Below are 14,612 nucleotides of genomic sequence, written 5' to 3'. Positions count from 1 at the left end.
CATGGCTAAGTTTGCCTGTCCCTATCAACAAGGTAACGTGAGATTATCGCTGGGTTTCCAGCGATAATCTCACGTTAGCCTGTTAGCGTGAGGATTTTTATCGCTATTGAGATAAGCGTTGCTAATAGCACGCTATCTCAGCGACAAAAATCCACGCTAGCCGGCGATAATTATCCTAGCGCTAAGTGCGCTTAGAGATAATTATCGCCGGTTGTTGTTGATATGCCCCTTAGTGATTATTTCTTAGTGCCCTCACACATCCAAATGGATGTTGTTCTTTATCATAGGGCGTGCGCCTTGTCGGGCTGGTGCTGCAATACCCAACAGGCCCCATCAGAGGGATCTTTATCAGAGATTTTTTTCATGTTTAGCCTTATTGATGCAGGTATGTTTAAGACCATGAATGTGTAGGGTGAAGTGGGAGCAAAATAAGGTGTAGAAAGGATTACAAATGTGTACGGTATACCAAACTGTTTTAATGTGATGGTTCCCTTGGCAGAGTTAACAACAATGAAAAGGGGGCTAACATAAGGGCCCAATGGACCAAGATAGCCTGGGAACGGAGGCCAAACCCAACTGTGATCACGGCCCCCAGGTGGGACAGGGGTAGTGTATGTGGTAGATCCCCAACATAAAGAGGATACTGTAAGGGCTGTTTCGCCAGACCAATCACCAAAGGGTGAATAGCGTCTTAATAGAGTCGCTTATGAGCTATCCCCTAGCTAGGGGCACATATAGCAGAGAGGTCATGTATACAATAACCAGGAGAGATTTGAGGGAGATATGAGGGTATTAGCCAACATGGGATTTCAAAAGTAAATCATAAAATAATGTGAAAAAATAGTAGCCTAATAGTCCATATTTCCTCTTTGATGGGAGTAGCACATTTTACAGGGTGCCTAACTACAGATGGTTTACACCTCACACCACAGTATATCATAATTTAGACCTTAGTGTTGGAAAAGGGGCGGAACAACTATTGCTGCTCTCTTCTGCAGAGTGCAGTGTTACTCCATCGGTGGTTGGCCTCCAAGATCGTACACCTCAGAATTGAGCACACATTTTAGTGGTGCTGTGTTTGCAGTGGATATTAATGTGGTGTTCCATCATTCTAGATTTTACTGGTCTCGTGGTCATTTCCATATATTGTTGGTCACAGGGGCAAGTGATAAGATAGACACCATTTTTTGTATTACAATTAGTGCTACTCCTCTGTGTCCAAATATGTCTCTGGCCCAGTTGGATCTTTTTGGTACATTTGGTCAAGTGGTAGACCCCATAAGTTGTGTGTTGGTCTCAAGCAAGCCTTCCCGGTGGATATTCTGTGCTCTCTATAGGCCTGATTGATGGTTTTTGATGGGTATTTGTGGGATTCAAGATTAGTGCTTAGAGACTTTGCCTGGATGTCATAGTCTTTTAAAGTGCTAAAATTCCTCTGGAAGCAGAGGAGCTGCCCATACGGCAGATTTTCTTGCAAGGCTTTGGGGTGGTGGCTATCAAACGAAAGCAGACTGTTGCACTCTGAGTTTTTCTTGAAGGTTTTGGTGGACAGAGTTCCTCCACTCATGGAAATCAGTAGGTCCAAAATTGATAGTTCTTTATCTGAGACAGATAGGGTAAATCTTAGAAACTGGTTCAGAGAATTGACACAAATGCAACATTCTTGTCACTCAGCAGTGTTGCCTTTCAAGAAGATGTGAATGTCATCTATGTATTGTTGCCATGATAGGATGTTCGCCTTATAAGAATGTGCGCCTGTGAAGATGTGTTGTCCTTCAAAGCAGGTCATATACAAACAGGCCAAGCTGGGGGCAAAGATGCTCCCCATAGATGCCCTTCATTGCTGGTGGTAGAGTTGATTTCTAAACTTGAAAAAGTTATTTTTAAGTGTGATGATGAAACATTCAGTGATGAAATCAATGGGAGTGGTTGAAGTCCAGGTCTGTGTCAATAGGCTAGCCTCAATGCCCTCAATTATGGCGTTTTGAGGGATATTGGTGTACAGGGCCCCCAGATCGAGTGTGACTAGAAGGTCAATATCCTGTTGGAGGATCATCTCTGCAATCAGGTTCAACACATCCCTGGTATCTTTCAAGAAGGATGGGTTCTTTGCGACCAAAGGCTGTAAGAAGTGATCACAGAACTGGCTCAGTGGCTCTAACAAGGAGCATATCCCTGAGACGATGGATCTTCCAGGAGGAAGAAGGACTCCCTTGTGTATTTTGGGTAAAATGTAAAAGGTGGGCGTCAGTGGTGATGGGTAAAGCAGGAAATCTGCTTCATATACGGTAATCTAGTCCTGAGTCTCTGCAGCTATCCCAATGATTGGATCCTTGATGTGAGTTTTTCAGTGGGGCCAGATTCAATAGGAAGGTAATAGCTCCCATTTGCCAATTGTCATAGGCATTTCTGGTCATAGTGTGTTGTATTCATAATGACTATAGCTCCACCTTTATCAGCTGATTTTCTGGTAATAGTAGGGTCTTCTGTGAGAGTCTTGACAGCTATTTGATGTTTGGATGACATATTGTCAAAAGGTTGGAGAGGCCTCATCAGTGACACTTCTTTTAACACAGCTTTCTCAAAGGTAAGAACTTCACTTGGAGTCATTGCCATGGTTGGTGTAAACTCAGATGGATTATGTAATCCAGAGTCACCATGATCAGGGACCGCCCTGTCTTGAAAATACGCCCATAGGTGAATTTTGCGAAAGAACTGGAGAAGTTCACTAGTCAACCTGAACGGATCTTCATGTGGAGTCGGAACAAACCCCAGACCTTTGTGCAGTACCATGTCCTCATCTACAAAAGGTTGATGACTAGTTTCTTTTTGCCGTCTGGCTCGTGGTCTATATCTGGGCTTTCTGTTGTTGCATGTGAGCTTGTTTTTTCCCTCCTCTTCTTCTTCCTCTGCCTCTGCCCCAGCCTCTACCAAAAAAGTTTGGGCAAAGGGTTGTTTAAAAAAAGGTTGCAGTGGTTGTGGGTGCATCTGAAAGCCAGGGTGCCACATCTATGGGTGTTCCACGAATTGGGTCATTTGATACCCGTACACCAGTGGTAGAGGTGCTCCTCATCAGTTATCATTACTGCCCAAAATGTAATTACTGAAGAAGCTGCTGGAAGAGTTATGCGACTTGCAGGAGGTAATTGAACCATCATCTGAGGAGAGCTCTCCAAAGGGGGGAGGTTCGATAATCATCTTTGTTGTAAGGAAATACTTTCTTCTTTTCAAATCTCTTGATATCCTTTTGTAGTTTGGATTTCTTTTGTTGCATGTGGTAATTTTGTGCTCATTCATATGTGTGTTTATTTCTGCTAATCGTGACTTGAATGCTGTGATGCTGATTCCTGCTTTTAGGGCGAACACTTATGGACCCGCATACCACTCTACATCTTCCCGCATGTGCGAACTAGACTCCTGTATTACCAGACAAGTGGCTCCAGGCACCACCACCCACCCGGTACTGAATTGTCATTTCCCGAGCAATTACTGACAGCACCTGATTACAACTGCGGGGAATTGCTGTGCATTAAATACTGCTCACTCGCCTCTCTGCATTCCTGTTCCAGGCGAGCAGAGGTGAGGTACGTCTCAGGTGCTCTGCATGCAGGACCACATAAGTAAAGTTTTCACTTTAAACTTTCAGAAGGTAATGTCTCTCTGTATCGCCGGAGGACCTGATACTCCTTCACTGTGTTTTAAAAGTCTTTTAGCAGCAGTGCACTACCTGTTGCTTTTGACGTAAGGGGCCTTACAGATTGATCCAGAAGATTAAGATCCCTACTCGCATCTATGGAGATTTCACTACCCTTTATTTGTCTTTGTCATTTGTTGTACATTTTAAAATCAATCTTGCTTGTTTTTTTTTTACACTTGTGTCTACTTGCCTGACCTGCTGTATGTATGTAAACCCTCCACTTTGCGGCGACTTTGAAGCTCCCTCTTTAAAGCATGAGTATCTCTACCATGAGGAGACGTGAGCAATCAGTGTGCTATATGAGTAGCACCTTATCCATATGTTATAAAAACTGGTTTTATACTGTATTTCTATGTTTTATCTAGGCTGGAACATCATACTATAAGGTATTATCCTATGGGGGAGTACCTGGCACTACATGTCACATCCTATGTGTGGGGTAGGAATCTATTTAGGTCCTGAAGAAACACCAAGGATCTGGTGGTGCAGCGAGCATGTCTTGGCATGAACAGGACACGTTACGACGCAAACTTTACAACGCAGTTTTTACATCGCAACATCCACTATAACGCAAGATTTTACAACGCATGCCATCACAACGCATTTTAGAAACTAAACTTACAACGCATTCCATTACAACGCATACCATTACAACGTATACCATTACAATGCATAATACTTTTTTTGCAACAGTAGTGTAAGTGTTGGATAGTGTAGGGGTAAAAATTACTATTCCCACTCCAGTGAGTGCAACAGTAGAGTAAATGTTGGATAGTGTAGGGGTAAAAATTACTATTTCCCATTACTTACCTTATAATGCGTTGTAATGGCATGCATTGTAGTGGCACGCATTGTGGTGAAATGCGTTGTAATGACATGCGATGTAAAGGATAAACAAGTGCGATTAATAACCAGATAGAGTTGACAAGCAGAGAATAGTGTAGAGTAGCACGAGGAAACAAGAGTAGATGTTGGGCATCTGAGTCATTAACAATTTTGAAGGCCAATCCCTTTACCCGCTAACACCACCTCACCCCTTGCTCACGATATCTGGGACCTTCTACAAACCATACAACGTCTACCCCAATGTCATAGGTGTGGTGTTCACAGTCTGCAACACAATTGACAAATCACAAGAGCCACCAACAGTACAGAAGTGCAAAGACGTTCTACGCTGGTGTTTTCACAAGTGTAGCAGTGAGATGGCCAGTTCCACCACAGAGGATATTTAGGTTTTACTTATTGTTTAAGTATTACAGCATTAGCGAGTTTTTACCAAATCATTGATACACTTACCCTCCTGCAAGTCTCTTCCAGTTTCTATGGGTTTCTGGAATTTGGTCTGTAGTGCAGAGGTTGGCAAACATTTGGTTGATAAGTCCTCTTCTGGAATTTGCAGTTTGTAGATCTCTCCTGCAAAGCACAAACGTGTTACTGCAATGGCTGTGCGGTTTGAAAACAGGAAAAAGCAGTTTTCAATTCGATGTTTACCTGATTTCGAGCACATTTCCTTTATAGCCTTTTCCTCCTCTATTTCCTCAGGAGTCTTTGTCCTTGGAATATCATCACCTATGCAAAATATTTTATAATTAAAACATGTATCTTAACTGATTATGCCTTGTAAACAGCTGTGGGCCATTGCACAGTCAAATAACTACAGAAATTGTAAAATGAAAATGTCTATACCAGATTGTCTCGATTAAATAAATAAACACTTTTGTTGACTCCCAAGTTCGCCACCTTTTCTCTCTTTAAACATCCTATTTCAGTTACTCTGTGCGACTTATGGCACATCTGTACTCGCAGAAAACGTAGAATCATAGAAATATACACGTTTTTCTTTATGATGCTTGTGGGTGACGCACCTTGGCCACTCAGCTGCTACTATTTGCCTCTGGAAATCATTCTTAGCACATGTATTGCTTTAGTTATCAGATGTTATGTAAAATGCTGTCCAAAGTAGTCAACGCCTTTTAAAGGAACATGTATTTGCTAATGTTACTCCTGAGCCTTTTCGTTTCAATACTTTGCCCATGACTGTAGTGACTCCCACTAAAAACTGCCTGCCTCATGTGCATGGGTGATTTCTCTGCTCCATCCATCGGAAAATCGGTGAATGTCCCTTCCGCTCAACCCTCACTTCACTCAACTCATTTAGAAACCGAACCTTCAGTGGGTTAGCTGGCTCAGTCATCGAGGTCCTTTTTCTGGTGGACCAACCACCACATAATTGCCAGTTGAACTAACACTGTAATTTCCAGTTCCTGACTGCCACGCAACACATGGAGATCCGAGGCAGGAAAACATTTACAATTCCTGATCGTTTTAGGAGACATCTCTCAGAGTAACAGGGAAAAAGTTTTTTGGTTTGAAAAGGCAAACCTCTGCTTTCGGGTTTTCTCTTTGCATAACAAAAAAAAAGTTGACTAGTCTGCCATGCCAACAGAACATATGGAATGGCCGCCATTCACACGTTCAGTCAAAAATCCCCATGGACACAGTGGGGCTCTCTAGCTTAGAGTGGCCTCGGCCTCCTTGCTTACCACTAAATGAGTCTCTGAGTTTCTACTTATAGGAATTACGATTGGAAACATTCACAAGGGGCAACCAACAAGAACTATTCCTGTAAGCCACATCCAGCTTGTCTCCTTCTAACCTTATATGTGTTCAGATGTGGGGCATCCTTTATAAGTGAGCAGGAATTGTGCATCCTCAACACCTCTGTTAGGAAAAACATTACACAGGGCTTCCACCGAAAAGAAATGAGTCAGCGGGCACTATGTGCATGGTTGTCGCAGACAGCAAAAATCTAAAATGCCCACTGCGTGCTGGGAGAAGAAAAAGGATGGAAGAAGCACACGGAAGACTCATCTATTCTTCATGACTCCTGGGTACTCGGTGCTATTTGTTCTCTCAAACAAACACTGCATGTGGCAAGGGGATGGGCAGGCCTTAGAGCAGACCTGGATCATCTAGCATCATCTGTGCTCTCTTGTGATCTCTTGGTGGTGATCTTTCCATTCTGGTGCTTGCCCTAACCTGAACATGAAGAGGACAACAAGAGAGGCGCTGATTCTGTGCCTCGAAGAAAGCTCTTCCAGCTATTTTCAAATCTTAGCTACAAGGTTGCAGCTTGAATATGAGAATGACCAGCCATTCGCAGGGCACAATCTTTCAGCAGCTCTGTATTATACTCCCTCCTATACAGCCAATTCATTTTGAGGCGCAGGAGCTGCGGGTTTAATGGGAAAGAATCCCTATGTAGCTTCCTCAATATCCTGCATTAGATTCCACCTTCTCTAACACGGTTGGCCGCATCAGTGGTCAGTCAAGATATGGCAGTGATTAATCTGTTGGAAGAGAAGGCGGAGTCCATTTCGGAGAAGACTTACGCCGTCTAGGTATGCAGAATATCAAGATCTCACCGGCGGTACCTTCAACCATGCTGAAAGGAAAGTGCTCGGCAGACGTTGCCCTTTGTGTTAGTTGTCACGGTGGCCACTCCTGTGAGTGGAATGGTTATGGGTGCCGAAGACTAGATTGCTCAAGATTCCATTACAAAGGAAACATCCACCGCCACAATTCCAGTCTTTGCCCTTGAGGTGTCAGCTGCCTACTTTTCATAAGGAATAGATATGCCAAAGAGTTTGAGTCCCCTATCTTAATTCATGTTTGATCTTGACCTTGTAGTCCCAAGGTCATTCCAATCACCTGACATTGCTATATTCTTTTGGGGTCCTTGTGCTGCAGCCCTCTGGAGTCTCCCACTGTCTATGGTATTCCAGAAAACCCAGTGCTTGGTGCACTTCTCTTTTTTACTTATAATACCCCACAAAGCTGCACTGCTTCATCCTCTGAGCTATGCTCTCACTTCCATGCTGATGACTCAAAGGTGTTCATCTCATTCTCCACTTTGTATAAGTGTCTTCACTGGGCCATGTCAAACTCACTCACACTTTGGATGTCAGTATATTGCTTTCATTTAAACAACTCGAAATCTGAAACACTTGTTTTGCTTGATTTAAACACCATGCCTGCCTAAGATGAACCACGAGTCTTATTGCTCCATCTGCAGTTCTATCCCTACCATTGTCTGTAATTTTGTGACCATATTTGATTCCCTCGTTTTATTTTCATCTCGCAATTCTGCCTGTGCTCATACCGGCATCAGATATGTACTATTTGTAAGATGCTGTCTATCTCAAACTTTCTGCTGTAATTCATTGCCGTGATGACATAATATCAGTGGCAGAATGTCGCCTGACACAAAATTGTGTCCTAAATATCCTATACAAAAATGTTGCCCCTTTGAGGTTAATAATAGAAAATCCCAAACCCAATGAACCGATATTTTTGTAAACAACATTCATCACACAGACTGTATATCAGACAATGTTTTCGCACATGATATTAAATATTCTGACATAAAACAAAATTGTCCTCACTATGTGTTTTCCTTCTGTTCACTGTGTTCTTTTTCTATTTTAACTCATTTACATTTTAAGTTTTAGCATCTACTCATGCTCGCTCAATCTCTTGAATAGGTTTTCAGTACCGTCTTAAATTTTCCATTCTCACGTGTGTTTAACATGTACCTTCACAGTGGTCTACCTATTGATTTCATTCACTACAATCTATTTTCAGCTTGTCAAATCCAGATATTTGTTTTCCACCGCTCTCAAATTTTTCCAACGCCTTTTCATCAAGAGTTCCACGAATAACCATGGGCAAGATTTTTCAAGACAAGGGCTCTTCTATAGCCAGTTCTTTGAGCAAAGGTTTTTACTTGGGTTAGCAGTGCACAGCTTCTCCTGTGGGAGCTTCGGGTGACTCCTTGTGGCCCTTGGTGTGCAGTGTCATAAATAGGATTCTTCCAGTGACCAGAAGCACGGTGGATTATTACATAACCAGCAAAGAAGGAACTGTATTAGGAGTCTCGTAATAACCGATGATGCCATAAACCTTTATCAGGTGAGAATGGGGCTGAGGTACAGGTTAAAGAAGTGGATCATGAGCGACTTTTCAAGGGACCCTAGAAAATGAAGAATAAAGTATTGAAAGGTAAGTGGCAAGGAAGATAATTAGTCTTGCTCTGAGAGTAACAAGGAGATCTCATTGAAAGGTCGACACAAATGCGTAAATTAGAGTCTGCAGATGAGGATAGTATCTTATACTCCGTCAACTGCCACAGACCGGTCCAGGATGACAAGTATGGCCTTTCCCATCCTGTCTGCTTGGGTTTTCAGGAGACTCCAAATGGCATTCGGAGTTGATTCCATTCTGCGACAAGAAGAGAAAGCTATTCACGCCTAAGCAAGGAGTTTCAATAGCACCTTGCATCAGTGGGCGGTATAAAGCTACCCAAAGACATTATTAATCTCTTGCCTATAGGTCTGCTGTTTGCAGGAACAGGTGTTTTATTTAGGGTTTTTAGGTCATTGATAACAATATCTTAGCCAAAGGAGGTATTCAGTATTGTTCAGGCTGGCACTGTGGCTATTGCATAGAACAAAAGTTCTTCGAAGGATGCCGGCAAGCCAATGACTCTTTTGAGGTCCTTCTGTCTAGAGGTCACCAACTCTATGCACCCTAGAAAACTTAGACTGGTGAAGATACACAGACACGCACCACGCAGTGAATGAGGCATATAATTAAGACTCACTGTTTCCAGCTCTGTATTCATTTAGTAAAAACATAAAGTGAATTAATATGGATTTTGGCTAGCACCAAGGCTTTTACACAGGCGTCGTGATTAACAGCTGCTCAGACTGACAGCATGGAGAGTGGAAAATAATAGGAGATACCCTCACAAAACGCCGGTCTTTCAAATCTCATCCAACTACATCCCTATATCTTTGCTCAGTTTGTGTGTTGTGTAAATGATGGTTAATTAATAAAGTTTATTTAACTATCAGTCTGGCGTCAGGCCACACTCCAGCACCAAGACAGTTACCACCCAAATTATGGTTGATGTTCTTCATACATCAGAGATGGCTGACCATGCATTTTTGTCCTATTTGAAATTGTGTCATCTTTTCATATAATTGACGGTGACGTCATCATATACATCCTACCAGAGTTCATTAGATTCACCATGTCTTCACCCTGTCAGTTCATTCAGAATCAACTCATCCAGATAGACATCTTCAGACCAAAGTAGCTGCCAGTGACAAGGATTCACCATCTCATGGTGTTAAATGTACCTAGAGAGCCTCTTCGACACCTCCGCCACATCATGGAATCACAATTCGATAAGAGGCAAAAACATGGAAATGCACTAGCAATCTCTGCCATCAAGGAGACCACCTTGCAAACGCTCCCTCACTATCTCTAAGCAATTATGTCAATATTGGTTACTTCAAGCTGAATTCGACCAATACCTCGTTCATCTCAACCCCCAACAGAACCAGGCAAGCCCAAATTTAGCAGGAAACCAGGTAAATTCACACCACAGCTCTCCTCAAACAGAATTTGCACTATATCAGTACCAACACATTTGTGCATGTATACACCCATAGGGATATTTTCCAAAAATGTGGTTGATACTACATGTTTTGTAGCTGCATTCATGGTTCTACTGAGAATGTCGAGCTGTGAGCTGTAAAAAGAGAAGTGAGGTCAATTGGTGATAGCAGACAATGTAACTGTATTAAAGTCATATTTACAGCTCTCTTCATCCTCCTCATGTTCCCCATCTTCATCCTCATTGAGGTCAATTGTTATGATGAGTGGTGGATGGATTGGTCTTGAAATGCTGTCTGCATTTTTCAGAAGAACCTCAGTGATATTAAGGTGTACAGTTCCTTTCTGGGTTTCTGATTCCGACACATTGCCTAGGAGTAAGGATAGTCAACAACGTATTAGCGTGAAGGTGCTGTCCGCGAGCCTGGAGACATGAAACAGTTATCTTATACAATACCTTTCAATATTTAGGACCTGATTTAAGTGGGAAATTGGTTTTCAAAAACGGAAGAAAATTAATCCAGCTTGCAAAGAGTTTTCTTCCTGCACTTGGGGGACCTTGAGAGACTTTCCTGCCCCGGCCAGGGAAATTCTACTGATGGTTGGACCACTAATAAAAAGAATGGGGGGGCAATCACTATGACCTTATATCTTTGTTACATAGGGGCTATCATGGTATGATTGTTTATGTGAAGGAAGGTGTCCTTTCCCGCACATAAACAATCAATAATGGCGATTTGTTTAAGGCAGTATTGTTTTGTGCAGGAAGAAACAGCTTCCTTCACGAGAACAACCCTCTGAGGCTTTTTCCTCTTTTTAAGTGTGCTTCAGAATGCAGCACATATAGAAAGAGGAAAAAATAAGGAAAAATAAAGATATTTATCCTTGTTACACCTCCACTGGGAAGGCGTAGTATTTTAAAACATTCTCAGGTCTACCACTCATGGTAAATCTGGGTGGACGCCTGGGAACACCCATGCTCAAGCCATAGAACGCCTTCTTTGGGCAGAGTAACGCAAGGCAACTTCTTGCACTGCCTTGCATCACTCCAGATTTACCAAGCACCACAGGGTTCGCAAGGTGGCCATCCGTGGTTTGGTAATCTGACTTTACTGTTGCATTGCCCTTGCATTACCTTGCATTACACAAGGGCAATGCAACACTTTGAAAAACCTGTCCCGCTGTTCCTGGTTCGGGACTTTCATTTGACAGCTTAATGCATCCTAAGTTCTTTCTTCTTGTTTTTCTTCCATTTGACTAATTAGAAAACACAACTGATAAATATATGTATGAGAAATCCGTTATGATCTAGAGTGAGATGGTCACCCTGATTGATACCTGGGTGTTGAAGCCTTGCAGTGCTTTGGTATACCCACTATGAAAACGATTTTCATTTCATCTGCTGCTGATAAAATGAAATTCTATTTCTATAATACAATAAATAACACAAAGCTTCTAATAAAAATCGTGAAGTATCTACAGGTGCCTAACCCTTGATTCTTCCTGACCCTCCCTTCACCTGCACCGCAATGAACCAGAGAGTAATAAGAAATGACTACTGGTGAAATGCAGCAAAAATTGGTGAACTTTACTTAGGTGAGCCACAAAACAGACATGAAATGCTTCATGCTTTTCCTGTCATTTGTGGAATTATTACTAAATCTATACTTATTTTATTTCTGTCGATTTTCAAAATGAGAATATTATTTAACAAGCAAAATGTCAATAGCAAATGTATGACATGTTACAACATACATGTGTAAAGAAAATCTATACTTACTTCCACTGGGTGGCAAGAATAGTCCATTTATACAGCGAGGTTTACTGTGATGGAAGTAACAATTGATTTTCACACAACCAATAGGTTGGTTTTCCCAGAAACATGGTGGTGCACAGCGTGGTTTCTGTGAATTTGAGAAGGAACAATGACTTACAGAGATACAGAACATAGGATGATTTGGAAAATGCACACAACCTCTATTCATACTAGTTAATAAATAGAACATATTTAATGTTGCTTAGGGTTGATATTAGTTTAGAGATTACAGATTTGGGTGTTATTTGGTCAGTGAATAGGTTTTGATCATGAAAACCAATTGTAAGTAATCAATTATGTCTATTTTAAATAGGGTTTGTTGGTCATAACACTAACCGATGGATCACCCATACAGCTTTTATGTATGCCTTACCACACACTAGAGCCATTTGACAGTGCTTGGCCCAGTCCTTGGGGTGGGGTGGAAATCTGCATGTGCTAATTTACTGTTAATGTTCACCAGGCATGGACACGCCCATGCCCATGCAAAAGAAGGTCAGACCTCTGAGGCGAAACACAAGAGGGGCTCCTATATGGGGATTTGATGGGAAGGGATCATGCAATTTTTTCAGTTAGGATGGGGCTGAGCCCACTTTACGTTGCCATTGTTAAATATCCCAGAATACTGTGCAGGAGAGTTGAAGCAGAGGCAGAATGATAATGTGGAACCCGAGAATTGGGTACAGGTGCCTACTTTCCAGAATTTTCCACCCCCACTTAAAAACCACTGCACAAGAAAGAGACAGTTGAGAACACATTGCACCTGGGAACGTCAATGCCAGAGGCTGCCCAGCTGGAAGAAGAAGCCACCTGACTCCACTGCAAGGATACACTTAAGGGCTTTGACTCCACCTGGCACCCAGAGACTGGGAGCATTTCTAAAGGGACAGGTTCTCCCTTATTCACTCTGAAAGAAAATAGGGGGACGGACCCACTTGGAGTGATCCTGGATAGTCATTCTGGATCTTTTGTGGGCTTGTCCTGCAGCTAGGTAACCCCCTCATCGGGAAGCATGCCACTGACTCTGTTGCTGACACACAGGTGCCCAGCAACCAAGCCAAAGCCATCGGACTGGGGAGTGTCACAGGGAGGCTACTGTGTTGGAGGAGCTGTTAAAGAGGGTTTGGGTGAAGGCAGGTACTATGACTCTTGATAAATGACAGGGTCAACAACATAAGCATTAACAATCAAGCTCCATGTAAAATAAACTTTTAGAAGCCAGGATATCTGAATAAACTAATCCTGATGGTTGAAGTTCACTACCAGGTACAAAACAGCACCTTCCTCTTGAAAATCAAGACTACAGGGACAGAGAAAACAACCTGATACATTTGGTATGCCAGACAAAATGGGCAGAGAACCAAGCGTATAGCCTTAATCACAAAACCTTGACATTGCCCAGGGTGGGCCAAGACCTCAGTGGTTGGTGCAACCTTGATTTGTTTATTTCTATGAGGAGGGGCATGTGGGGGACCCCTGACAGAGAACATCTGCAGGCCCAGGGACCCCAGAACCTGGGGACCAACGCATGTGACAATTGTCTGGGAGACCTCATCCACTGGTACAGAAGATGATCTTCCCTGTAGTCTTAAATGGATGGATATGTCCCTCACTCCCTGAGCCTTGTACTGGGGGGAAATGGGTACACACCACTATCAAACTTTGACGGCCCATGTAGGAGAAATAAACTGTCGGCTCCTGCACTGGTTGAAGAGTAGTGTCAGTCAGGCATGAAGCCAGACATTGCAGGAGTGGGCTCCCACGCTGCCCCAGCCTAAAGCATACCGGATTAAAAAGTTCAAAGCACAGGGTGAGGCCATATCTTTAAAACAGAAGAAAGCTAAAGCATTTATTTGGGTAGAGTGGCACAGCCACTCATAAGATATGCATGTCACAGGTGAAAGGAGGGTCCCACAATCCTCTGGTGTCCCAAGTAAGAGAGGGGCATCTCCAATGTGTTGAAAGGTGTCCAGGGGTGCTGCCAGGACTCAGCAGCCTCCACATAGACCTGCCCAATGCCTAAAACCCCGGGAAAGGTTCCACTTTGGTTTACCCACTTTGAGAGCTTATGCTTTGGCATATGAGCTCTGGAGTGTGGGGGATGTAGGGATTCCTGTTGGTCGGTTCTAAAACTACGATAGGAACATGGTAAAGGTAGAAGAAATATTTTTGCACATATTGAACTGAAAATATAATATTTCACTTACAATGTTGATATAGATAATGAAATGTTATATGATGTGCGGTAATGAAAGTCATTGACATGTTTTTAAATCCTCTTTTTACACTGTTGATATTGACACTGCAATGATATATGCATTAATGATCATTATTGAGATGGTACAAGCCATAGTTATTTCAATGGTGCGGCATATGATTTGTGGCATGTTTTAGGGTAGTTTTGCTTCTATCAATGCAATAACAGCCTGACAAAGTTAGTAACCTGTCTTTTTGATAATAACACCACCTTATAATTTGTGTCTGGTATAAATGGGGAGTATTGAAAGGCTTCAGGGCTTGCTCAGACCTATTTTCAGGGTGTCACCAAAGGTATTTCCATTTACTTAATTGTAGATATTTGTAAGTAAATGCATGCTATTTATTAGTGTGTGTGCTCTCCCCCCCCCTAAAGGAAGC

General features: G+C 42.5%; 1 protein-coding gene across 1 annotated transcript in view; it reads right to left on the bottom strand.

Moving 5' to 3' along the window:
• ZC3H11D (zinc finger CCCH-type containing 11D) overlaps positions 1-14,612 on the bottom strand; it is a 147,985-nt gene that overhangs the window by 87,735 nt on the left and 45,638 nt on the right. Inside the window, exons 3-7 of the mRNA XM_085651189.1 lie at positions 11,940-12,063; positions 10,366-10,530; positions 7,785-7,790; positions 5,189-5,266; positions 4,994-5,110 (exon numbers count right to left, since the gene is read on the bottom strand). Of these exons, the coding sequence (XP_085507315.1) occupies positions 4,994-5,110; positions 5,189-5,266; positions 7,785-7,790; positions 10,366-10,530; positions 11,940-12,063 (490 nt within the window). The remainder of the gene's footprint in view (positions 1-4,993; positions 5,111-5,188; positions 5,267-7,784; positions 7,791-10,365; positions 10,531-11,939; positions 12,064-14,612) is intronic.

The sequence above is a fragment of the Triturus cristatus genome, chromosome 4_1 (genome assembly GCF_964204655.1).
Source record: "Triturus cristatus chromosome 4_1, aTriCri1.1, whole genome shotgun sequence".
NCBI classification, from domain to species: Eukaryota; Metazoa; Chordata; class Amphibia; order Caudata; family Salamandridae; genus Triturus; species Triturus cristatus.
This window is presented reverse-complemented; position numbering and strand designations above follow the sequence as displayed.